Raw genomic sequence first — 27861 nt, 5'->3', positions numbered from 1 at the left:
CTTGGTGATCTGGACCAGCTCTCCAGATGAGAACATCCAGAGAGTTAGAAAAAGTAAAGATCATCTACTTGAAAACATGCAGAGGTTAGAAAGCACAGTTTAGAAGGTAATGAAGAATTACAGAGCCAAAATCTGGGAGAAGTTGGAAACCCAGAGAAATGAGCCTAGAATTTAGAGGCTACTTTTTATCTAGAGGCATCTGCTGAATCTAAAAGGTACATCCTGAGAAACGAAATAGTGCTTTTGACAGGAAAGAAAAGATATCAGGAGCAAGAGGAACTTGCGTGGTGCTGGCCGTGTTCTGTTTCTTCACCCGAGTCATGACTACATGAGCATTTGCTGTGTGATAACTCATTCGCTCTAAATTTATGTCTTTTGCACTCTGTTGTGCTTCATATAAAATCAACTCGAAAAATAGTGGGAGAAACAAAGTGGGAGGGGAAGCAGTGGCAACAGAGAGTATAGCAGTGCTTTTGAGGTGTAGTTGTTGGAAAAAGAAAAATGGGGCAGTTAGCTGGGGTGATCAGGCAACCAAGAGAGACATTTTCTTTTTCTTTTGTGAGGTGGCGTATAGTACAATATGTTTGTATGTTGTTAGAAACGATCGCATTGAGGGAAACTTTGAGAGGGGAGTATTACAGCAAGAGCATTGAAGTAAAAAGGAATGTAGTTGGCTTCAGACAGGAACAAGGATAATTCAGACATTGTGTAATGGGGAAAAGGCACAATGTTTGTGATCACAGATGCCTACAGGATGGCCAGCGTGTTGACGGGAGTATGGAAATCCTCATCTGGTGGGTTTTTTTAGTGAAATTAGAAACAAGGTTAACACCTGTGAGTGAGAGGGTTGGAAAGGGATTGGGAATCTTTGAATATATGGAACAGGTTGAAGGGGTTAACTAGGAAGTGTAGTGGGAATACTGGGATAGTGCTGAGAGCCTGCTTAAGGTTTGTGTTTGTAAATTGAAAATGAGACCATTCAGCATGCTCGTATGTTTCTTTAGCCATATTCAGCAGCCCTAGTGCAGATGCAGAATCAGCAGAAAGTTGGATTTAGCTAGGACTGGGATATTGCCAAGTGAGTGACATAGAATAGGAAGATACAAGGTGGTGATTATAATAGTCTTGGAAAACAGGAAGAGGGTCACAGAAAGTAAAAGGATGGAAGAGCCTGGACTGGAGATCCCAATTCATTGAAACCTAAAGATCTGGGATTATTGGAGTAACTGAGTTGGAACTAGCCAGGATGTTGGGGGGAAGGAGTGGGGATGGGAGGTGGAAGGAGCAGTGGTGACCAGAGGTTGGGATGCTTAAAATGGAAATTATCAGTTATGCTGTGGTCTAAGGGTATAGCATGAAAGTAGGTGGGTGAGATATGGTGGAGGAGAGCAGAGCAGAGCAAAGATCTGAGAGGCCAAGTGTTGAAAAATCGACTGCATGGATGTTAAAATGACTGAGAATATGATTGCAAGACTAGTGATGAAATTGGTAGGGAAGGTGACAGATGACTGTAACAAGCATGGGTTGGCAACTTCTGATAGCACCTTCTGTAAAGGACATGAGGCTTCTTAGGGAAGAGGGAAAAACAGTCTTGAAACAGCAGTGAGGAACAAGGGAGATACTTGCCCCCATCTCCAGACTCAGTGGTACAAGGGATGTTGAAGAAAAGCCAGCTTTCTCTTGAAAGACCACTCAGGAAGCAGTATTCTTGGTGATATTTTAATTAGTGTAGAAGATGAAGGGGATATTCAGAGAAGAGATGGTGAATATAGGGAACTTTGTTAGTGACAGTAACCATGAATTCCAGAGAGCACAGTGGAAAGGTTTGGAGATGATGAGCTTTAGTTAGCCAGATCGCAATTAGAATTTGGGTAATTCATGATGACCTGGAAGGCTTGGGGTTTTTGTTATTAGCTCATAGCATTATCTTCAGTACCTAATGATTTTAAAACATTTTCACTAGATCTATAATTATGTATCTATTCTCATTTCTATTATTTGTTTCTTTTCTCTTTTCTCCTTGTCTTGCTAGTGGTTTGCAATGTTTTAAGTTTTAAAAGAGGAGTAGCTTTTCCTTTTGTTTATCCAGTTTTTAAAAACTTGTTTTCTTTGTAATTATCTTTTCTTCTATTTTGTGTTTAGTCTGTTTTCTCACTTGCTTAGTTAAATACTTAACCTGTTAACTTAAAATATTTTTGTTTTCTAATAAATTCATTAAAGACTCTACATCTGTGAATCATGTCAGTGCATCCTGCTAGTTTTATGTGTAGTACTTTCATCCTAATGCATTTACAAGTAGTTCGTAATTTCCATTTGATTTCTGTTCAACCCAGGATGACTTAGAAGTACATTTTAAAATTTCTGTGTACATTTCTTTTTGTCTTTTGATTTTCTCATTTTTTATTATTGATTCCTAAATTAATCATCTGTATATAAAGATGATCTTTTTTTAATTATTTTATTTTATTTATTTATTGGCTGCGTTGGGTCTTCGTTGCTGCACACGGGCTTTCTCTAGTTGCTGCGAGTGGGGGCTACTCTTCACTGTGGTGCGCAGACTCCTCATTGTAGTGGCTTCTCTTGTTGTGGAGCATGGGCCCTAGGCGCGTCGGCTTCAATACTTGCAGCACATGGGCTCAGTAGTTGTGGCTCATGGGCTCTAGAGTACAGGCTCAATAGCTGTGGCGCACGGGCTTAGTTGCTCCGCGGCATGTGGAATCTTCGCAGGGCAGGGCTCGAACCCGTGTCCCCTGCACTGGCAGGCGGATTCTTTACCACTGCACCACCTAGGAAGTCCCAAAGATGATCTTTTTTGAGATGTGTTGAAACCTCCTTTGTGATCTAGAAAGTGTGCAGTTTTTTTTTTTAATGTTTCCTCTGCTGTTGAAAAAAACATTGGTTGCCTGTTCCTTTGTTTTTTTTTTTCAGTTTTAGTGTGCATACTCTGTTAGATTCTGATTAAGTTGTATTCAAAAAAGAACTCCCACTTTGATTGTGGAGTTTACAGTTTCCCTCATTCTATTAGTGTATTTTTCAAGGCTGAGTTGCTGGATGCATTTAAGACAGTTTAGAGTGTGCGTGTGCGCGCGCGTGCACGCGCACAGGTGTATTTTTTAAACTCAGTGTTCGTTGTATTTTTATTGACTTTCTTCCGCCTGATTTTGATATTGTTACATCACTTTTAGTCTAACATTTTCCTGGTATGTCTTTTTTCTTTTTGTATAATTTTTTTTTTTCACTTTCAGCCACCTGTATGATTTTGTTTTAGGTGTATCTCTACTAAATGGCTGAATTTTATATTTTTAAATTACTCTAATAATCTTTGTTTTTAATAGTTGAGTTTGACGCATATATATTGTGATTACTGATGTATTTAGACTTCTTTTAGGTTGAACCATATGAAATTGATATTCATTTTTTGACCTGTGGAAATGAAAGCTTTACAAAGTTCAATCTAATAAATCCTGTTTTCTGTTTACTGTCTTTTTTTTTTTCTTTTCCTGCATTGCTCATTGATACAGTTTCAATTGATAAAAATTTTTTTTTACAATTTGATATTTTTTTCTTATTAGTAATGTATATATGGCAATCCCAATCTCCCAAATAAAATTGTTAGTATTCATGTTTTCCTCTCTCTTGGTTTGGGAGCTTCATGTTTTATTTTTATTCCTTTAGTGGTGAGATACGGGCATGTTGTAATGTCTGTCAAGGTGTGAATTTATCTACATGCTCAGTGTACATAGTGTACTTTTGACCTGAGCATTCATGTTCTTCTTCACTTCTAGGGCATTTCTAGTTGTAATCTCAAATTCTGCTGTGTCACAGTTCCCTCCAATCTGTTCTTCTGAAACTGCTCCTGTGCATATACTAGAGCTTCTTAATCTACACTCTTATTTTTTCTCCTTTTTTGAATTGTATCCAGATGAATTTCTCATTAATGTCTTGATACTGGCAAAGTCTGGGTCTGCCACCTACTGGCTTTGTGGCTTTGGGTAAGTTACTTGACCTTTCTGTTCCTCGGGACCCTTATCTGTCCTATTAGGACAGGAGCAGGTATTGTTGGGAGGCTCTGTAGTGCTTTGAATACTCGCTGGCCTAGGATGTAGAGAAGGCCTCTGTTCAGGGAGTGAACTCTTGGTCCTGGTGTGATTCTCAGGAACAGCTGACTCCAAGCATGCATTTCTATCCTCGCTCTTTTTCACTCATCACTGTCTGGCTTCTGAAGTGTATTCACAATAAAATGTTAAATGAGAACTGTCAGCCCAATATTTAAGGATCCCTACATTGAGATGGATGAAGCTGGCCAGCAGGTGCTTTTCAGACTGATTCCCAGAGGTGGAAGGAGGAGTAGTGTGGGACAGCCCCTAGAGAGCAGCTTTTTCACTCCCTAATCCGAATCCAGAGAAGCCTTGGTTGTTCTGAGCTGTAGGCTTAACTGGTAGTATAGCTGGAGTGTCCAGATCACCCTGTGCCAAAACCCTTACTGCCTTGTAGGGTCTCCAAGGGTACATTTCTGAAGGCAACTGGAGGAAAGAATAATATTCTTCCAGTGTCAAGAAGAGTTAGACAGAATTAACAGTCAAAGAATAACCTTTGTAATGTGTAATCTTAGGGAAAGAGATTAATATAAATTCAAAGCACCTAATTTGGAAATTCCATCCTATATAATTAGTCTCAGATGCATAAAAAGTAATAATAATACCACTTATTGAGTGCATATTATGTACCAGGGACTATACGCATTATCCTGTTTAAACAGTTGAGCAAAATGATAATAGTATGCCCAGTTGACATATGGGGAAACTCGTAAGGAGATTAAATGATTTATGCAAAAGTATGGTCAAGCAAAGACTCAGGTGAAATGTGTCAGTGACAAAACGTGTAATCTTAGTCACTGTGCTCAGTCATCACTTTTACGGTTAGATGTTGATTGATCTTGTCTGAAAGAGAGTACATAGGGGAGAAATTATATAACATTGCCAAACACTGCCAGACAGGTAGCCAGACAAGTTAAAAATTAACTTCTCACTGGTAAATGGTAGTGTCAGGTAAATTTGGTGGGTGACAGAGAATACTCTGAAAATCATAGCTCAAAGGGACATGGAGAGGAGGATGAGGTTATTTGTGCATATTCACCTTGGTTTGGAATTAAGCTGCTTCATTTCTCTTAGCCTCAGTTTTCTCATCTTTAAAATTGGGAGAGTAATATCTCTGTCTTAGGGCTGTTATAAGGATAAAGTGGGGTAATGCATATGAAACTCTTAATGCCATCTCACTCCCTAAGAGGGTTAGGAGACGCACAGTGAAACTTTAACCGCTGAAAAATAATAGGAATAATAATTATCCAGGGAATTGTGTTGTTCTGTATTCCTGAAGTTTTAAGTATTTGTGTGCGTTGGTTCTCTGGTAAGCCCATCTTGCTGGGTTGAATACTATCCTAAGCAAACTTATGAATGTCTTTATTTCCTGGAACACTGCTGAGTCGCTCAGGCAGGCCCTCAAACGAACTCTCAGACCACATAGTGAATTCACGCATTAGAGTTTATTCAGTGATCCTCTCACTCACTTATAAAATGAGTACTCATTATGCAGGCCATCTTAATTAGTGTCGTATATAGGGACATAAAGGAAACCACTCGTGTTTTTGCTCAGTGTTTAAAAATTATAAAAATGGAATTTTCAGTCTACTCTAGTATATAACTTACTCCCATTAATAGCATCAGCCCACTGTGGAAGTGATGGTGGAGTCTGAAACACCTTCCGTTTCCTCTCATCCTTCCTCAGTCTGTGCTCTCTGCCAAAACAAAGGAGTAAACTAAGCAAGAGAAAGACGTGATATGGAAGAGAGGAGATATCCAGTGTGCAAGAGAGGAACAGAATCCCAGGGGGGTGGGGGTGGGGGTGAAGGACGAGCCCCAGATGACAGTGGTGCAAGCAAGGAGGCATGCAGCCCAGAAAACCTCAGGAGAGATTTCTTTAGGAAGATTTCACTGATGTTATATTGATAGCTGGTGCTTCTGAACATCTTAAGGGACTTTTAGATGATTTGTAAAGAGTCTGGGTTTGAATTAGTGACAAATACATAGAAAACTAAAGAAGGTGGGGTGATAATCCAGGGTGAAGTAGAGGGGAATGTTGTGCAGAAAAAGGAAAATAATTCATAATATGTGACTCAGCTGTGAATAGCATTTTACATAGTTCTGATATGCATTCAATAATGATGTATCCAAATTTATAATACAATTTTGGGAGACCGAGAGGCTGGCAAATGTATGTGTTGGGGAGAGGGGAGTGAAATAAATCCTCATATTCTGTAGTAAGAAGTCTACGTAACATCTAGAACTAAGAAGAAATCAAGGAAAAATGCAGATATAGCACTTAGAATTATGTTTGCTTTATGGGAAGGGAGAAATGGCAAAAGGTGAGAAAACAGCCTTTTTAAACGAACTTATGACAGTTTATTTTTTAAGCATGTACATGTCCTTTGATCAAAATAAAACCTAAATAAAGTTGCTCAGATAACTCTGATCTCTGCAGACATCCCACCTCCCAGAGACTCATTACTCCAGTCTAGTGCTTCTCAAACTCAAACTTGCTAGGGTAGGAGAGGAGGGAGAAAGAAAAATAAGGCTGGGAGTGTGGGTGTGGGATTATCTCTACTCTGACCTTTGGTCACTCCTTACTGGTTTCTCAGACCAGAAGGGGAGAGCTTCTCTTGGGACTCTTTCTTTGTGCACGCTTCCAGTCGGAGAGCTGCCTTTGAGTGCAGCCTGGCTAATGCTGGAGGGGGAGAAATGGAAAACTCACCGCTGGTTGGCTGAAACTTCAAATTCCAGTCTCCTTCACCAGTTGACCTGCTGCCATTTACATTTCAGTGTCACCTCAGGCATACAAGACAATGCCTTATATTCTGTCCAAGAGTTATGGGTCCACCCACTGGGAGTAGCAAAGTGGAGTGCACTTACTCCATCTTTCCTGGAGCTGGAAAACACACCCATTTAAAGTATATAATGCAATGATTTTAAGTACATTTGTAGAGTTATGCAAGTATCACCAGTTGTAGAAAATTTCCATCACCCCAGAAAGGTCTGGTGTGCATTTGTCACTCTCCGTTCCCACTCTCAGCCCCAGGATTAAGTTATCACTAATATACTCTATCTATATGGATGTGCCGTATCTGGACATTTCATGTAAGTGGAATCATATGATAGGATGCCTTTTGAGTCTGGGTTCTCTGATGGAAGATGATGTTTCTGGGAGTCTGCGGTGCTGCAGCGTGTATCCTTTGTTCCTTTGTATTGCCCAGTGTTGTTCAGCTGTGTGGATACAACACATTTATTTCTCCTGTCACCAGCTTATGAACATTTGAATTGTTCCCCTTTTCTGGCTATTATGAATAATGTTACTGAGAACATTTGTGTTATAGGTGTTTGTATGGATATATGTTTTTGTTTCTATTGGGCAGATTCCTGATTGCTGGGTCATATGATAACGTTTCAACTGTTTAAGAAATTGCCGAGCTATTTTCCAGCGCGGCTGCACCATTTACGTTCCCACCGGCAACATCTGAGGGTTCTAGTTTCTCCACATCCTTAGCAACACTTCTTTTTGACCGTCTTTTTTACTATAGTCATTCTGCTAGGTATGAACTGGTCTCGTGGTTTTAATATGCATTTCCCTAATTAATGATATTGGGGATCTTTTCATGTGCTTATCAGCCATTCTTATATCTTTGATGAAATGTTTCTTCAAGTATGTTGCCTATTTTAAATTGGATTATTTGTCATCCTGTTACTGAGTTGTAAGAATTCTTTATATATTCTGGATACAAATCATTATTCAGACATATAATTTCCAAGTATTTTCTCAGTGTGTGGCTTGTATCTTACCTTCCCCTGTGGTAACTTGGCACACAATGTGCTTAACGGCACAAAAAGTTAATGTTAATGAAGTCGCATTTATCCGTTGTTTCTCTTATGGATTGTGCTTCTAGTGTCACGTCACACTTCATGGTACAAGCCTGGGATCCTCCCCCTAAGCTCAGAAACAAGGAAAGGAGGTCTGCTTTCCACTTCTATTTAAAATTGTACCAGTCCAGGGCTTCCCTGGTGGCACAGTGATTGGCAGTCCGCCTGCCAGTGCAGGGGACTCGGGTTCGATGCCTGGTCTGGGAGGATCCCACATGCCACGGAGCAGCTAGGCCTGTGTGCCACAACTGCTGAGCCTGCGCTCTAGAGCCCATGAGCCACAACTACAGAGCCCATGTGCCACAACTACGGAAGCCTGTGTGCCTAGGGCCCACGCTCCGCAACAAGAGAAACCACTGCAATGAGAAGCCTGTGCACCACAACAAAGAGTAGCCCCCGCTCTCTGCAGCTAGAGAAAGCCCACGTGTAGCAGCTAAGACCCAACACAGCCAAAAATAAAATAAATAAATTAATTTAAAAAAATTGTTCCAATCCAGAACTTGGACGTATGCTGTGGGTACACACTCTCTCAAGGAGAGCCCCAGAAGAAGCCCTCTCTGGTCTGAGAAAGGGGTCTCTTAAGGGTTATAGAGTGGGGTAAAACCCTTATTTCTCCCCCAACCCATCTCTTTTTTAAAAATTTTTTTTACCCGCCCCACAGTCTTAGCCCCTAGGCAGTATTGCCAAGGCAGCACAGCCGTGAGAACAGTGGCCAGGCAAGCAGCTAAACATCTGAAGAAGGGGACTCGTCTCTTTGACTAGAACTCTGGTCTCCAGAGTATGGGTAGAATTCCCATTGTTCTTTCCCTGTTTCCCACGGCTTGGCCGGGAGCACGGATACAGTCTTGGGAGGTGTGCAGCAGAGGGAGGAGACTAAAGCCTCCGCTTTCTAGCTGTGTTGGAAGACTCAACATAAAAGATATCAGTACTCCCCCAATAGATGATTGGTGAAATCCCATTGGAAATCCCAGCAAGGGGTTTAAGTTTTTACTTGAAACGGCAAAAGAAATAGAATAGATAAAATCATTTTGAAAAAGGTGAGTAAAGTGGGAGGAAACACCGGACCCAGTTTAAAGGCTTTCTATAAAGCTGCAGTGATTGAGACATTGTGACGTTGGCAAAAGACAGATGTGTAGATTAGAGGAACAGGATAGAAAACTCAGAAATAGACCCATGTAAATATGGCTGTTTGGGTTTTTTAATTTATTGAAGTATAGTTGATTTACAGTGTTGTGTTAGTTTCAGTTTTCAGCATATTCTTTTCCATTATGGTTTACTATAAGACATTGAATATAGTTCCCTGTGCTATGCAGTAGGACCTTGTTGTTCATCTGTTTTGTATATAGTAGCTTGTATCTGCTAATCCCAAACTCCTAATTTACCCCTCCCCCACTCCCTTTCCCCTTTGGTGACCAGAGTTTGTTTTCTGTGTCTGTGAGTCTTTTTGTTTTGTAAATAAGTTCATTTGTATCATAGTGTAGATCCCACTTACGGGTGATATCACATGGTATTTGTCCTTCTCTTTCTGACTTGTTGCACTTAGTATGATAATCTCTAGTTCCATCCATGTTGGTGCAAAATGACATTATTTCATTCTTTTTTATGGCTGAGGAATATTCCATTATTTACACACACACACACACACACATATATACATATGTATATATATGTATGTATGTATATATACCACATCTTCTTTACCCATTCATCTGTCAGTGGACATTTAGGTTGCTTCCATATCTTGGCTATTGTAAATAGTGCTGCTGTGAACATTGGGGTGCATGTATCTTTTCAAATTAGAGCTGTCTCCAGATATATGCCCAGGAGTGGGATTTGGCTTTTTGATTTTTGACAAAGGTAAAAAGCCATTAAATAGAGAAAAGATGTTCTCTTCCACAGGTGGTGTTGGAACACTTAGAAATTCATATGCAAAAACATGACTCTCAACCTGAATCTCATGCATTATATGAAAACTAACTCAAATTGGATCATAGATCGGAATCTAAAACCTAAAATATTATAACTTTTAGGGATGATATTCAGGACCTGGCATTAGGCAGAGAGTATTTAGATGTGACATAAAAAGTATGATTTCATCAAGGAAAAAAAATGATAAATTGGACTTCATCAAATTTTAAAATTTTCACTCTGTTAAAAATGCTGTTAGGAGAACAGAATGACAAGCAACAGACTGGCAGGAAGTATTTATAAACCAGATATCCAACAAAGGGCTTGTGTCTAGAATACATAAAGGACTCTCAAACATTCAACCCAATTAAAAAAAATTGAACATAATAAAAAGTTGCCTAAAGACTTGACACTACACCTAAGATGCTATATGAATAGCAAATGAGCACATGAAGAGACACCAACCACTGGGGAAATGCCAATTAAAACCATAATTAGATACCACTCTATACCTATTTAAATGGCTAAAATAAAAAATACTGGCAGCATCAAGTACGGACAAAGAAGCAGAACAATTGGAACTCTCATATATTTCTGATGGGAATGCAAAAATGATACAATTTCTCTGGAAAACAGTTTGGAATTTTAAAAGTTATATTGTGGGCTTCCTAGGTGGCGCAGTGGTTAATCCGCCTGCCAATGTAGGGAACATGGGTTCGATCCCTGCTCCAGGAAGATCCCATATGCCATGGAGCAACTACGCCTGTGCGCCACAACTATTGAGCCTGCGCTTTAGAGCCCGTGCGCCACAACTGTTGAGCCCATGTGCTGCAACTGCTGAAGCCCACATGCTTAGAGCCTGTGCTCCACAACAAGAGAAGCCATGGTAATGAGGAGCCCGCGCACCACAACGAAGAGCAGCCCCCACTCACCACAACTAAAGAAAGTCTGCGCGTAGCAAAAAAAAAAAAAAGACCCAACACAGCCAATAAAAAAAAAAGGTTATATTGTACACTTACCATGTAACCCAGCCAGCCCATTACTGAATATTTACTGTAGAGAAATGAGAACATGTTCACATGAAAATTTGTACATGCATATTTATAGCAACCCTATTCATAATGGCCAAAAAATTTGGTAAGAACAGGTGAATGGAGAAACAAACTGATATATATCAGAATGGAATATATTCAACAACAAAAAATAACAAACATCTGATACAACAACTTGAGGGAATCTCAGAGATATTGTGCTGGATGAAAGAAACCAGTCTCAAAGATTATACACTATATTCATCATGACATTTGTGAAAAGACAAAAGTAATGGAGAACAGATGTTGTTTGCTGGGGGTGTTAGGTGTAGGGGGTGTGAGTATAAAAGAATAGCACAAAGGAGTTCGTTGGAGAAATGGTACTATTCTGTTTTCTGATTTTGGTGATGGTTTTATGAATCTATACATGCGCTAAAACTCATAGAACTTTTCATCCCCCCCCCCCCCCCAAGAGGTCATTAAAAAATGACACAATACCAAGTGTTGGTGAGTATGTGGAACAACTGGAACTCTGACAAACTGCTGGTGAGACTGAAAATTATTACACCCTCTTTGGAAACCTGTTTCACAGTATCCACTAAAGCTGAGCTTATGTATCCTTTATTGCCCAACAATACAGAAATGTATACCTGCAGTCACCAAAAGACATACACGTGACTGTCATCACAGCACTATTCATTATAGCCCAAACTAGAAAGTACCCTAATGTCTATCAGTGGAAATGAAAATGGAATGGAATATCAGTGGTGAATGGAAAAATAAATTATGATTATGTATTCATAAAATGGAATACTGTGCAGCAGTAAAAAGAAACTATTGCATACAACAACAGACTGTTGAATGAAAGACTTCAGACATAAAAGGATGCTTGTATTGGTAGTTCCCAAAGTGTAGTCCTGAGATTTCTGGGGTCCTTGAGGTCCTTTCAAGAAGTCTTCAAGGTCAAAACAGCTTTCATAATATTACTAAGACATTATTTGTCCTTTCTGCTCTTCCTCAGCTGGTGTGCAGTGGAGTTTGAGAGGCTCTATGGATCAGTGTCCAGGTGGGAGTCAGAAATCACACAGTAATTTGAACAGAGAAAGTTTAATATAAGTAATTATTAACTATAATGGGATTAACTATAAAGGAGTAAAGACAGTAGTAAAGGAAGCAAAGTTACCAAGGAAGGAAAAACTGTGGAAGGGAGTCTCTCCATAAGGCTGGGATTTAGACCTTCTCATTGGAGAAGGTTCACTAGATGGTAGAGAGCTTTGCTAGTTACCACTGGCCAGGCCTGGTGCACAGTACCCTCTAGAGTGGGGACTGGTAAGGCAGGGTAACAAATATAAAATACACTTTGGAGTGCATTTGGGCAGGAAATCAGAGCCAGAACTGCCAAACAGGAACCACCCTTCCTGGCTTCAGGCAGTCAACTGCTGGGGTGCCTGGGAAACTTCCTAAGAATCTGCCTGTGGGGTGCTACTGAAACTCATGCCTTTAGGTATCTTCCACACACTCTACTGGCAGCCACCCTGTAAGAAGGAGAAGAAAACAAATGGAGGCACACTAGAACCAGGAAGTTACGTTTCCTCCTCTGGCAGTGTTCCTCCAACACCCTCAACTGACAAAGCTTATGTATGCATCTTGCTAACTGCAAAGGAGGAATGCTTATAGGAGCCAGTTACACTTTCACAGAGCAGGCAGTGAAGGATATATTTGGAGATAAGGGGCAATAAATTCTTAGTGGGATACTATATGAAAGTGATAAATCATTTCTCTGATAGCTAATGTAATATGTGTTTGTGGATTCTTTATTTTAAAAAATTGTTTTAGTTTATAATGTAAATATTAATAGCTATAACCCACAGACAAAAGAACTTCGGGATCCTCAATTTTTAAATGTGTAAAGGGATTTTGAGTCAAAAAGTTTGTATACTGCTCTGTATTATTCCTTTTAAATAAAGTGTAAAGAAAAAGAGGCAAAATTCATTTGTAGTGCTAGAGGTCTAGAGGAGTGCTTACCTTGGGAAGGGGCACAAAGGAAGCCTCTGGGATGTTGGTGGTGGTCTGTTTCTTTATCTGGGTGCTGACTCCTTGATGCAGTCACTTTGTGGAAACTCATTCAGCGTATACTTATGGTTGTTGACTTGTTTGTATGTATATTATATTTCAATAAAAAGTTAAGACTTCTTTTCCCTCTCTTCCTAACCCATACCCTGTTGTTAAATCTGTGTGCGGTCTTTTTTGTTTTGTTTTGTTTTGTTTGCTTTTAAAGTAGCAGAACCTTACACTGGCTGATTTTCAAACTGCTTCATAACACTGCCTGTGCCCCCTACCCCCAGCCCCACAAGGACAGGTGGTCCCTCCATGGGAGAAGCCTAGCTAGAATGCTGAAAGCATCTCTGTTCTTCTCAAGTGCTTTATGGTTTTCTCAGGTAGAGGGGAGTATGTGTGTGTTTACCTGTTTGAGATCAGTTATGAAGATTTTCCCATTTTTCTATTTTGCATTGAGAGAATATTTATGAACTTATATGTTCTCTGAATGATTAAATTCAATTGTTTAATTTAGGAAAACGTTTTCGTTTTTGTCATCTGTTCTTCTGGGTCCTAGTATTCGCTTTGCTTTCTGATTCTTCCATCCTGCTGTGAAGGATTTCCATTTTAGTCTTCTTTATTTCCAGTGTTCCTATAGCCTTACTTCCTTTCCACACAGCTTCAGCATTTAATTCTCAAATGTATCATCCCACTAATAAACCTGACTTATCACTTCTCTTCTGCAGAGCCTGCCGTCTCAGAGTTTTCCGTCTTCCTGTCTGCTTCCTAGCCACACACGTGGCTAGCAGTACTGTTTGTGCATGGCACATTTGCCTAATCATCCTCCATGTCTCACTTGATTTTATTCTTTTTGTTGTTTCGGTAAGCTAGGAGCTTTGTAGCCACCATGACTGTTTTCTGTTTCCCAATTCTCCTATAAGAATAAGTAGGATTAATTTATGAAAAAGGATTACGTATGACTTAATATGATTCAGTTAAATAATAGTAGAAAGTCTTTTTCTGAACCCCCTTTGCCCATACACAAGCTATTCCTGACTTCAGAGTCCTATTCCAGTAGTCTGTGAGTCAGGCATACAGCATGCACCTTCCCATGAAAACAGGAGTGTCTTGGCTTGCTCACCTACGAGGTACCTGAAGAATAGTACTAATGAGATATCTGTAATTTGGCCACCATTTATAACAGAGTTTTGATAAATAATGTCCAAAAGTAATAGTGTTTGGTATAATGCTGTTATTATATCAATACTATCTGAAAATAATAATAAAAAATAAAGTAGTATTATTTTCAGATAGTATTATTTGGAATGCCAAGAACCTTCTCATAGCTTAGGCAGCTAGTCTTTTGGACCTCACCTCTTTAGCCCAGGCCTGGAGGGAGGGAATTGTAGAGATGGTGGCAGCCTTCTGGTAATCTTGGTGTGAACATAGGGTGAGCAGGGAGTGGACATGGGGCTGTGGTCTCAGGCATCGGTGGATAGACAGTGAGGATACTGGCAAGAGAGGAGGGAGATTGCACTGTGAAAGGGAGTCTTGGGAATGGTGAAGAGATGGGAGGGGCTGAAATGGGGTTTAGTGAAGAAGGGCGGTGGAAGCTGTTTGTTTTTCCTTTGCTCCTGGGAGAGAAGAGGGACCAGTGCCGATGGGGCTCCTTAGTGAACTCTCCATCGTTTCCCCTTCTTTCAACCCCTTTGTTTTGCCTTGTCATCTTTTTCCCCTTCTATTTTCCTTTTCTTCCAGCTGCCAGTCAACAGCCCTAGGGGGGCATAGTAAGTAGGGTTATTGTGGCAGCTTGAGAAGAGGGCTTTTGGTGGTATTTTTTCTCATTTCTTCCCCCTTCTCGCTTTTCTCCACTCCCATTGACAGGTAATAACAGAAGAGACTGGAGAGACCATAAGGTTTGAGAAGTTTAGCAGAGCAAGAACAGGTGGAAAGAGAGGCTGGAGCAACTCTTACAGTTTGGGGGTCCCTAAGAAAGAGTATCATATGCACTCTTTAGGAGAGCTTACGTCCTGCAACACATGCCTTGATGTCTGGTTACTTGGTGCTGTTATGGCTCTTGGACCATCTGTTTCCAGTGCTTTCATCTAGCTAACAAGATGGAAAGAAGAGACTGTGTAGAATTAGTATGTTGATTCTGTGTGCAGATATTTTGGGTGTTGTTGGTTTTTCCGATGATTGCATTTCTGGAGGTAGCCTGTACTTAAACAAGATGCATGTTGAAATTTCACCGTGGAGGGGCAGCATCAAGACTGTGGAGCTCCCAGTCAGGCCCTGCCGCTCCCTCCCTGCTGTGTCCTCAGCTTCTCATCTGTGAAATGTGGCTCAGAGTACCTCACAGAACCATTAGGAGGCTTCAGTGCCTAGTACATAATAGATACTCAGTGAATATTAGTTTACTTCCTTTGGGGAAGGTAATCTTTTGCTTAGATTATTCAACTGTTAGACTGTAGTGGTTCTGATTTTTTTGTCTGATGGAGTTCTTGAGATACGTTCACTTTGGGGTTAATGATAGAGCCTTAGTGCATTCTCCATTAAAATGAATCAACAGAAAACATCAGGAAGAGGTGGCTGATTTTAAGAATATAATTAACATCTTTAAAATAGTTTTAATCTAAACATATAACTTTAAGTAGGTACTATTTTATTAAACATGCAACGTTAACCAAAACTTACATGAAAAGTTACTGAGAGTCATACCGCTAGAGCCAACTGTCGTTATTCTTCTATTACCCCTTCTAGTCTGGGTTACTTGATTATGCTGTCTTAACACTTTTACAAAGGCATTTGCTGTCTCTCTAGGTGTAAAACAAAGGTGTATCCAGATAATCTCCCTGCAACAAGCGTGGTGATTGTCTTCCACAACGAGGCGTGGAGCACACTTCTGCGCACTGTCCACAGTGTCATCAACCGCTCGCCAAGGCACATTCTGGAAGAGATTGTTCTAGTAGATGATGCCAGTGAAAGAGGTAAATTCTACATTTAATACCAAGAGCACGCTACACCTTTTGTCATTAATGGTTAAAGAACTAGTTGCTATCATTTCTAACCTAATAATTTTATACAAACTTCTGATTTATCCTAAAAGTTATTTATGACATTTGGACTCATTCACATATGCAAAAAATTTACACCCTTGTGAAACTTAAAATATTACTCTAATTAGCATTTAGTTTGTGTCACATCTTAATCTTGTTTTAAAAAGAAATAATTCTATAAAAATTTATGCGGAACAGTGGGGGGAAAAGCACATAATTTTGTCAGGATTTTCTCTGTGGGAAGCTGCAGCCCTGAGTCAGTGGAGAAAGATTGGCTCCTACTTAGAGCCGTGAATAGAGAGATTTAGTTCCCTGTACAGTGGAAAGCATCCCTGACAGCGCAACAGATCCTGGGCTGGGTGAGCCTTAGTTCTCCAGATTCTTCTTAGGGTTTCCCGTTTTCCCCACTCCTGAGTTCAGGAATGATCTATAGCTAGGTGCATAAAAGGATGACAAAGGAACTTATGAAAAAGCAGTATATAATATGTTTCTGATCTCATGATGAACCTCTACAGTGGCTCTTGCCCAGACATCCTTCCAAGAATTAGAATTTTTCACAGGTTTTTTTTTTCACAACACAGCTGTTTAGGATCATTGGTGCCCTGTGTTTCCCCCAGTATCCTGATACTCACATGAGAAAGATTTGGAGGGAACCACAGAAAATGGCTCTTCCTTCCTGCCTTAAGCAGCCTTAAACTTCATAACCCATCATTTCAACCTTTTTTGTTATTATCTTCAACTTTCTCGCCTAATCTCTCATGGCATCTGCTAACATAGTTTAGTTAAGTATTATACCTTCTCTTTCCTGTGCTCACACTAGATATATACATTTACCCATGATGAAATTTAATCACTTCCTATCTGAATTATTGGGATTAACTTGCACATTGATAACAATTTAAAATCTTTTTACTTTGCCAGGTTGTAGAGGTACAAATGAAGAATAAGTTACAGCCCTGCTGTCTCAAGGGCCTTGTAGCTTACTTCCTTAATCAAGGACATAGTTTATAATTATATAAAACATTTAATAATATGTAATGTAATTAATGTCAAAATGAATGAGAGCTGTTATAAATTGAGAATACCACACTTAAATAATTACTGTTGACAGTAGAAGCATAAACCTCACGTGGATAATTGTTAGCTAGGAGTTAATTAATCCCTCTTTAAGAAAATTAACTGAAGTCAACTGAAGCAGTGATACATACAGACAAACACCTGTCCTGTAAGTGACTTTTACTTATATGTTGATGTTTGTTAAATTAAATGTTCCTCAAAGAGAGATATTTTTCCTCAGATGAAACGATTTACTTTTCCATTTCCCCCTTTGTTTTTTCTCCATTATTTTGTGGAGTGCCTGAGAGGCTGAGTGAAATAGTAAGTTTTTGTAGGATGTGGCCTAATCAGAAATACATGTGCCCACAACCTGAAATGACAAAGAAAGTCACATATCCCAGTTATCTTTGTCCTCCCTCGTGTAGGCCCATCTGAGTCACCCCAGCCTCTGTAAACCTGCAATTGGAAATGTGTAGGCAGGTGTCTGCTTCCCTGCCCCATTGGGCTCTTAGTCACTAAACAGGTAGGTCCCTGATGTCACCCCACAGCCCTGATCAGGCACCTGGTTCTCCTTTATCTTCCTGCCTCGAGAGCCTCAGGCGTCTGGGTCACCACTGCTGGTATTTGGGAACCACTGGTCATTGTGTTTTTGTGGTTATAACTGAAGTCTTGCTGTCCACATTGAGAATTAGCTAATATAACTTTCCTGTTTAGGTGGTAGCTTTCAGGCCTAGGAACCAGAGCCGGCTCTCTGGCTGGTCTTTCACGAGGCACAGCCAAGGCACCATCATTTCTCACCTGGTTGATGAGATAGACTAATTAGTCTCCCCACAAATGTGCAGAGGGAGCTTTTAAACATGCAGACCTAACCATGTCACTTCTCTCATTCAAGCCTTTCCTCTAAACAAGGACATACTCTATAGCACCGGGAACCATAGTCCGTGTCCTGTAATAACCTATAATGGAAAAGAATCTGAAAAAGAACATATATGTATGTATATCTGAATCACACTGCTGTACACCTGAAACATTGTAAATCAACTATACTTTAATTACAAAAACAAAACGAAACACCTTTCCTCTAAGCCCTGTGTGACCTGGCCTCTGCCCGCATCTCCAGTCACACCTTAAATCATTCCCTGCCCACCCCATCCCCATAGTTTGGCTCAGATGTTTCTTCAGAATCGAATGACATTTAGAGAGGCCTTCTTGACCTCCCAAGACCAGGTCATGTCCCTCTGAACCTCTCAGAACACGCTGTACACCCCACAGCTCTCCCCAGAGATTGACCTGTTTCCTTGTCTATGTAATTACCACCCCCCCACCCCATCCCTGACAGACACTACGACTCCATCAGGTCCATCAGGACGATTTGCTCACCATTATTTCCTCAGTGTCCACAGTGCTGGTTACATAGTATACAGTCCAGAATCTATTCAGTGAATGAAGGAGAGAAGAATCTACCAGTCAGTTCATCCTTGTTTTACTCCTCGTCTGTGCAGACTTCTAACTAGGCTGTGTAGCGTGCATAGTCCACTCATGGCCTCAGGTGCTGGATTTCACAGTTAACCTGCTGAGTTGTCAGCTCCATTTATTAAGTAGGAAGTAGGTGCTATAATCATCCCTATTTTATTGATTGAGCAAAATGAAACTTAGCATAAACCTAGGGCTTAAACTCCTAACTGCTGCATACTTCATGTCTGTCATAACTGTACTGTCACGGGGTCTGTCATGATGAAAAGTTTCTTCTCTTTGCTCTGAGGAAGTGAAAACTTTTCTGCTTTTTAAAGTCAATTATGTACTTTGGAGGAAGGAAATCCTTGGCTTAGGGGTGTAACCTCTATTTGATCTCTCTAGGATAGCTGCTGGTTTCATCACCCACTCACTCTGCCTTTCTCTTTTCCTCTTCAATTGTGCTTCCCTCTTGAAGCCTTTTTTACTTAGACTGACCTGTCTGTTAAGGGTTCTATCTGGTCTTGCAGCTGTAGTCCAGCATTCCCTTCTAGCTTGACCTCACTTCCCACCTCCTGAAAAAAAGAACTACATAGTCAGAGACAGTTCGTTTCTGCCTTTGAGGAAACCTCACAGTTTTCTGAGCTCTAACAGCTATTGTGTATTGTTTGTTCTCTCTCTTGAGGTCTGGATTTAATTCTCTTGAACTACCTTCTTTCTGTTCCTGACCCTTAAGCATGATTAGAAAGGAGAAGAATTGAGCCTGACAGAGAGCTGCTTAGAGAAGTGTGGTAACGTGCCTTTGACTGAGCCTGAGCCCAGAGGCTCTCCCCTAATTCCCTATGTAACAAAGGAGAGGCAGTCCTGGTACCTTCAGGAAATAAAAAGGCTTCCTGAGTGAAATGGGTTTGTGAGTCAGGGAGCCTCACTGAAAGTACCCAGTGAATATGTGTTGAATGAATATTGCCAACCAAAATTGCTTTCCGTCTGGATAATGCCAGCTAGCAGTTTTTTCATGTTTTTTTTTTTTAATTTGTTGTATTAATTTTCAGACTTTTTGAAAAGACCTCTAGAGAGTTATGTGAAAAAATTAAAAGTACCAGTTCATGTCATTCGAATGGAGCAACGTTCTGGATTGATCAGAGCTAGGTTAAAAGGAGCTGCTGTGTCTAAAGGCCAAGTGATCACCTTTTTAGATGCTCACTGTGAGTGCACAGCAGGGTGGCTGGAGCCTCTCTTAGCCAGGATCAAACATGACAGGTAATTTTCTGAAATCTTTAAATTGTTTTCAGTGCATTTGTCCTAAACTGTGGTAAGTTGCAAAATTCTGTGTTTTTAAGTAAATATAAAAATGTTTTATTCTGAATTTTCCTTTAAAATACCCATGAAGAGCACTCTAAACTAAGTATGAAGGAGACCACATTCTAAAGTCTGGAAGGAATGTTTGCAGACTGTCTTGTTAGTGAGGATGGATTAAGAAACATGTTGTTAGGGTCTATACTGTATGCTCTCTTCACTAAATGGGAGCAGAACAGATAGACACGGATCTCAGGGAAGGTAGGATAAGGCCCTTTACTTGCCCCTGCTCTCTAAGGCTGACACTGGGGCATGAGCAGGTCATCTCCTCTCTCTCTGCATCCTTACTGGGACTGTATCTCTCAGCCTGTAGCACAGAGGAGAAGGGGGTGGGGAGAACGCACTGCCTCCTGAAATGCTTGATTTGTATATGGAAAAGTACTATAATCTTGGATAATACAAGTAGAACACCGGGAGCAGTGCACGCTTATGGTTGTAGTATTTCATGATGCACAATTTTCAAAGAATTACTTACTGTTGGGTTCTGGCTTAGTTCCTAGATATAAGGAGAAAACCTGACTTCATTCTGCAAGACCTATGTTAGTTGAATTTCTGCTTGTCATTGCAGTTTGAACCAGAGGCTGTCTGTGTCAGTTTAACAAAGGTTTAAGATTACAGCAGGGTAAACTTTTACTAGTCAAGTAGAGCATAGTGGGAGCTAAAGTCATTGCATCTATTCTATTTGTAAGAAAGTGCTGGACCTACATCTCCCCCCCTCCCCCCCGCTTTTTTTTTTTGGCCACAGCACGTGGCATATGGGATCTTAGTTCCTGACCAGGGATTAAACCTGTGCCTTCTGCATTGGGAACATGGAGTCTTAACCACTGGACCACCAGGGAAGTCCCCATCTCTCCCCTTTCAAAGATGAATTGCCTGGGCAATGAGAAGATACAGTAGCTTTAGGAAGGAGAACTTTGCCTGAGGAAGGAATAGGATATTTCTGAAAATTGTTTTCTGTATGTAACATATAACTGATTTAGGAAGTGTTTTCTTGCATAAAGACAATGTGTAACCTTTATGAAGCAGGAGCCTGGACCCATGGAGAGAAAGCAATGTGAGGTGATGACAGAAATATGAAAGGGAAATTGACTGAAATAACCACAACAACTTCCAGTTGGGCTGTATGGTAGATTAGGTATCCTAAATAACTTTTCCAACAGAAAAAGCTAAATGCTGGATAAATGCAAAGCACATTTTTAAATGCATTACCAAGTTGGCAGCAAAGGAAGAAATTTTGCAGATCTCAGAATGAAGTGCGAACAAGAAAGCAGTCCAGGCACTAAAGCGAGCTTTCACTTGTGGGGTTTCTGCTGCACTTAGGGGACACTGAGCTTCCTCCGTGAAAGACAAACAGATGGGAGCATAGAAGCCACGGCCTGGGCCCTGCCTACAGTGGGAAGACGAGTAGCACAAACCTGTATAAAGCAAGGCTCCTGATGTCTGCACTTCCATGTTAGAATGAGAAGTGAAATCCCAGCACACCAAAGACAACTTGGCTGTTTCAACCTTGACATGGGGTGGGGGAGGGGAAGCAGATCTCCCCTAAGAATTTGTAAGCAGAGCATAGAAAAAGGGGTACCAACTCAACTCTTTTTATGAGACTAGTATAACCTTGACGTGAAACCAGAAAAGAAGTATGTGGAAAACTACTCAAACCCACTCATGAATGCTAATATGAAAATCTCACACCACTAGCAAACTGAGTCCAACTGGGATTTATTAATATCATGTCAAAACACACACACACATACACACACACACACACACACAAAACATGTCATATAACCTATCAATACATATAACATATCATTACTACTTGGTTTAGTTTAATATTACAAAACCAATTCCCATAATATACCCTACTAACATATTTCTGAAACTGTGATTAAAACCTTGTCATTAAAACTCCGTAATCACTTTAGATACAGAAAAAAGTGTTCATTTATGAATAAAATGAGCATTGATTTATGATGAAAAAAACTTAGTAAACTATTATAGGATGGAAATTTACCAGTTTAAGAAAGGATAGCTAGACACACACACACACACCCTTTAGTAGCGAACATCATATTAATAGAGAAATGTTGAAAGTATTTTTTGAAAGATATTGCACAAGATAAGAATGCCCTGAATTATTGCTGTTACTCAGTATTATTAGAAGCCTTAGATTTTGAAATAATATAAGAAATAAACAAAGGGTATAAGAATTGGAAAGGAAAAAAAGTGCTGTCAATTGCAAATGATGTGTTTTTTACAAAGGAAAGTAATCTATACACAAAGTAGTAGAAATAATAAGAATTTAGCAGTCACCAAACGTAAGACCACCATAGAAGAGTCATTTGCCTTCTCCATACCAGCAGGAATAGAAAATATAATGTAACAGAAAGAAAAGAAATGACACCATTTATAATAGCAGTGGAAATCCTAGGCTGTAATTAGGAATATGTTTAACAAATGATGCATGAAATAGAAAACTGTTGAAATTCACTGGAAAATTTGCTGAGCAGAGAGAAAGAAAATGTTCGTGGATAGAAAATCAATATAAAAATGTCATTTCTCCCCACATTGATCTATAAATGTGTTTCTGATTGAAAATCTCAACAGAATTTTCTTGGAGAAACTGGCTGATTCTAACATTATATGGAAATACATATTTTAAAAAATAGCTAAAATACCCCTGATAAAGAAGAGCCAAGCACAACTGGGCCGGCCCTAGTAGGTATCCAAGACTTATTTTAAAGCTGTTTTAATTGTGGCAGTGATATATTGATGCAGGAATTCACAAATAGACTAGTGAAACAGAGCCACTCCATGTTTATATGAAAACTTGATTTATGACAGCAGGCACTTACGATTACAGCAGAAGAAGAATAAGAGTGTTGGATAAATAGTGCTAGAACAATTGGTCATCCATAAGGAAAATGAATGAAGTTGGATACTTACTGCACGTAATACCCAGAATCCGTTTCACGAGGATTAAAGACAAATGTGAAAGGCAAAAATATAATTCTTTTTGAAGATAATATAGAATATCTTTATGATTTGAGAGTAAGGAAAGATTTCTTACATAAGACACCAGTCAGATGGGGAGGATATCACATACTCTAAAATGTGGCTCCCCAGGGCTCTGAGCAGGGCACTGTTCTTGCAAGGGGCCGTGGTCATGTGTGTTTTTCCAAGTTTATAAAAATTACAGTACCAAAAGAAAAAAATTTCAGTGCTTGTGATCAGACAATTTATATGAGGAAATATAAACTGCAGGAAAAATACTCTTTCTAATCATAAGAAAAGATAAAATTTTTAAATCCAGAGATACTATTTAACATTATTATATTAACCACATTGCAAACAAATAGCATCCAAAGTTGATAGCATTATAAGGCAGCTGTACACTTTTGGAAAGCAGTAATGAGTAGTGCCACAAAAAGCTCTTTCCTTTAATTCACTAATCTCACTCCTGGAAGTGCACTTTCAAAGCAAAAATGAAATATTATGTGTATGAACATGATCACTTAGTATCTTAATAGCAAAAATCTATAAGAAACAAATGTCCAAATGTCATTTGTTAAGAAAATTGTTAGCTTAAAATTATTAAATATGTAGTCATTAAAAGTGTTATTTTTGAATATTGTAGAAATATTTGAAGTACTTTTACATGTGGCAAATATGTAAAAGTATGAATGGAAAAGGGATGAAACGTTATTTTCAACAAGTTATAAATCAGTATGGTAAATATGATATTAGCTTGGTAGGATATAGCAGGGAATTTTTTCACCACTGTGTTGACATTATAGAATGTATTTTTATTTTAAAAACACTTAGTATATACTTGATCTATAGTTGTTATGATAGGCCTCAAAAAGGAAAGTTTTAAAAGATTTTTAATTTGCTTTTATGATTTTAGGAAGACGGTGGTCTGTCCTATCATTGATGTGATCAGTGATGATACTTTTGAGTACATGGCAGGTTCTGACATGACCTATGGTGGATTCAACTGGAAGCTCAATTTTCGCTGGTATCCTGTTCCCCAAAGAGAAATGGACAGAAGGAAAGGAGATCGAACTCTTCCTGTGAGGTAATTGATTTGTCAAACATTTTCCCTAAAGTGTTTTTGGCAGGGGATTATGAAGCTCTGGGGATCGTACTAGAAGGATTGTAAGTGTATTTTGAAAGATGTGAAGGACTTGTGCACCAAATATGTAGTTAAGAGCCATCTTTCATGTATATCATTAATTCAAAGAGGGATTTTTTTTCCTCTGATGAATTAATAAAATTCGAATTTTTCATTTCTATAAATCTAGTGCCCATGAGAAATGATGGTGACATGCATATGTTCTTTCATTCTTATGTGAACATTTTGCAAATGTGTAATTTATGCTTTAATCCAGTTAAGGATAATAATATTTAACTTATACAATCCCCTAATTAATTGTAAGTGCCAGTGTGTGAAAATATTACCTAAAACTGGATAAAATGTATAATGTAAGATTTTATATTCAGACATGTACCAATTGATAAGGTTAGAAAAAACATGTTTCAAATATAAAAATAACTAGAATTGACAGAAGTATAAAAAAGGATTTCCATTAAGACATTTCTGCTTTTTCTTTTGTTCTATATTTGGTCTTATATAGAATTTTTTTCAGAAAGGGATAAAAACCTTCATGCTATTCAGGGCCTTCAGGTAGAGACCTTGAGCCTTCTGAGCCATCCTAGGATTTATTCCAGTTGCATCAGCCTGCTGCTTCTGTAGTAACTGAGAATGCCTGCAGCACCAGGCTTTTTAGCATTCTCCTTTCCTGGGCTTCCCAGATCTGTCTTCCTTTGAATTAAGTCCAGTTCTGACAAAGTTGAAGAGAGGTTTTACTAATTTTGTGCTCTTTCTCCCTAGCCAGCCTGAGTCCTTCCCTAGTAGAGAGACTTCCACTCCTTTGCTGACAGTTCAAATCACCATCTAAACCAGGGGTTACTAAACATTTCATACATGATGGACTTCTTTGAAAAAGCTGATAAAAGGCTCTGAGTCTTCTCTAAAGTGGGGACTGAGGGGTGGGGGTGGTGGGCAGGGATGCACATGTGCAAACAGAAGGGTTTACATACAAGTCTAGGAAATTTAGAGAGATTCCTAAACCTAGGTCAGGAAACCCCTGCACTAAATGGTAATGCTGGGAGTCAGCCTATTCCTTTGACTCCTAAGATATTAGACTTTCTCATTCCTTTTTTCCTCCTCTAAAATCAAAGTAAGTCCTAACTTCTTTGTGGAAACAACTGTTTCTACTGGAAAAGCAAATGCTGCCACTCTCACCAGTGCATGGAATGAGTATGTTTTAGGGTTACATAGGTGGTCATTTCATCCTAAAATATGATCTCTGTAGTGTCCTCTGTCCCTGGAACTTAATTACGTTCTCCTAGTTGGAACCCAGTCTTATCCCATAATCATTCCTCAAGGAAACCAATATTTGGTATTCATTTATTTAAATCCTCCTTCATTATCATTTCTCTGCTTAATTCTACCTATTCCCACCCGCTCTGCATACCTGAGCTGTGTTTGAAGGCAGAGAATTTACCATACTTGGTCAGGATGATGGTCCCCTTAGGAGTGTGTTGATTTTATTCCGTACTTCATCTCCTTCCTTAAAGGTTCAAGGAAAGGGCTGCATTGTTTTCATCCTGTTTAATCTTACATATTTGTAATATTTGCTACCCCTTAGAACTTGGCATGTTAGAGCTGCTAACATGAGTCTAGTTGGTTAATGTGGTCAACTTCATTTATAGTTGCTCAGAACTGTGGAGTAGATACACAGTCTGATGGAGAGAATTACGAGAAACAGCTTCAGTTTAAGGAGTTTGGGGTAGAAGCTCAGTCAGGACCTTAGGATCAAGAAGGGTACTGAAGATAGAGCCCTTGGGACTGGGCAGGGAAGGATGTCCAGTCAAGAGTCATGACAGCACGACTAGGGAGCAGGTCCAGCATAAAAACAAAGAAAGCCCTGGGGGCCTATGAAAGTTTCTGAAGAATGTGAGAACAAGCATTTATTCTGTAGTTATAAATAGTTATAAAACTACTTTTAAAAACAAAAACTGATAGTAAATTTTAAATTGTTACAATTAACGGTATAGTATTATTGAATTTCAGAACACCCACAATGGCAGGAGGCCTTTTTTCAATAGACAGAGATTACTTTCAGGAAATTGGAACATATGATGCTGGAATGGATATTTGGGGAGGAGAAAACCTAGAAATTTCCTTTAGGGTAAGTTCCCTTTGACAAAAGTAATCTGTATAACCTCAAATATGGATATGCTTTAAATATACATGTTATCTCTAAATAAAAATTAAAATGAATTTAATATGAGTTTAATCAGACTTCACAGCCTTCAGCCCATAAAAAGTTTGGTGATACTATTAAATGTTCATTATAAACTGTTTTAAGCAAATAACTCAGTTATATTGATAGTCCACCTGTAAAACTTATAAAGATTCCCAGTTGTCTTTAATTTGTTACTTTCAAGGAAGTAATTCAAACTCTAAAAATAAAAATAACATGTAGTTTGTAGATGCTACTTTGTTACTTAACTGCCAAAAACATAATTTCACTTTCTTTAATATGTTTTGTCTTTCTGATTTGAAAACTGTTCTCCTTACTTAAACCTGGTCACTTTACCAGCTGTATATTTTTGAGTAAAAAGAAAAAGGCAAAAGAATTCTGAAATTATTCTAAATTAACTTAACCCAGTCATCCTTAAGTCTTATGCATTTCATGCTCACAAAAATCAACATATTTTTTAAATGACGTGTATTTCTGAAAATAATGAACTTTAGCCACATGGCTTATAGTGGAAACCACTCTGAACTGCACTGAAGTCTAACCCAGCGAGCTTGCTGTGTTCCTGAGGAACAGCTTTACTCTTGATAAAAGGAGAGGTTTGAACTCCAGATCATCTTGGAGATCCTACTTAGCTGTACCACTTTATGATCCTGGGAGAATGATAAAGCAGGCACACTGAATATTTAACAAAATCAAAACTTTTCAAAATGTATTTTAATTGAAAATAGATTTTTAACTTATGGAAAAATGTATTTTGAAAGGAGTAGAAGGATAATTTCGCTAAGTTAAGGATGTGAAACCACATTTAATGATCTTTCTTTTACCTCTTTGTTGTTTTTATTCTCACAAACACAATAGAGTGTGCTCTCACTGTCCCACTGAATAACTCACGAGTAATCAAGTTTAGATTCCTAGATTCTGTTTAACGTATAGGTTGTGACACAGGTTTGGAAAAGGAGGAACAGATAGGACTCTAGCTGAATACTACATGGTCAAAGGTTTTTGACCATGAACCATATTAATAAATACATTATACACGCAACGCATAATGCAGACATTTCATGAAACAGTATGTCCTCGTTAGTAAGTACTGGCTGCAATTCATCAAATTTGAATTTTATGACCCTTGTAAGAGTGATGGCCTGCAGTTAGAAAAATACTGCTGTGGACCTCATGTCTTTTCTGTATTTCGCATTTAACCTATCTTCCTGAATTTAACCTTCAGCTTCTGGTTTGATCAGAACCAAAAATTGAGGAAACACTGGCTTTGGGACATATAGCAGGAGCTCCACTGTACAGCCTTGATTCTGTGAGGTTCCAGCTATGAAGCTCAATAGATGTGAACAATTTTTTCTTATAATTATCAGTGTTTAAAACTGGTCTTCTTTGCTCTTGTTTTCAGATTTGGCAGTGTGGAGGAACTTTGGAGATTGTTACTTGCTCACATGTTGGACATGTGTTTCGGAAAGCAACACCCTACACATTTCCAGGAGGCACAGGGCAGATTATCAATAAAAATAACAGACGACTTGCAGAAGTGTGGATGGATGAATTCAAGAATTTCTTTTATATAATTTCTCCAGGTTAGCATTATTTTGCATTAGAAATACAAGAAACACTAACTTTCTCGGTCTGATCCAAATGCATTCTGAGGAGAGATAAGGAGTGG

The 27861-nt window shown here is 39.1% G+C and overlaps 1 protein-coding gene across 4 annotated transcripts in view; it reads left to right on the top strand.

The window, feature by feature from the left end:
* The window catches only part of GALNT1 (polypeptide N-acetylgalactosaminyltransferase 1), a 115556-nt gene that overhangs the window by 69904 nt on the left and 17791 nt on the right, over window positions 1-27861 (top strand). For all 4 annotated transcript variants that reach the window (XM_057698940.1, XM_057698939.1, XM_057698942.1 and 1 more), the window contains 5 exons: window positions 15764-15930; window positions 19560-19767; window positions 23768-23938; window positions 26000-26117; window positions 27595-27775. In XM_057698940.1, coding sequence (XP_057554923.1) covers window positions 15764-15930; window positions 19560-19767; window positions 23768-23938; window positions 26000-26117; window positions 27595-27775 — 845 coding nt within the window. The remainder of the gene's footprint in view (window positions 1-15763; window positions 15931-19559; window positions 19768-23767; window positions 23939-25999; window positions 26118-27594; window positions 27776-27861) is intronic.

This window comes from Hippopotamus amphibius, chromosome 11 (assembly GCF_030028045.1).
Source record: "Hippopotamus amphibius kiboko isolate mHipAmp2 chromosome 11, mHipAmp2.hap2, whole genome shotgun sequence".
NCBI classification, from domain to species: domain Eukaryota; kingdom Metazoa; phylum Chordata; class Mammalia; order Artiodactyla; family Hippopotamidae; genus Hippopotamus; species Hippopotamus amphibius.
Note: the sequence above shows the minus strand (reverse complement) of the source record. Positions and strands in the feature narration are given on the sequence as shown.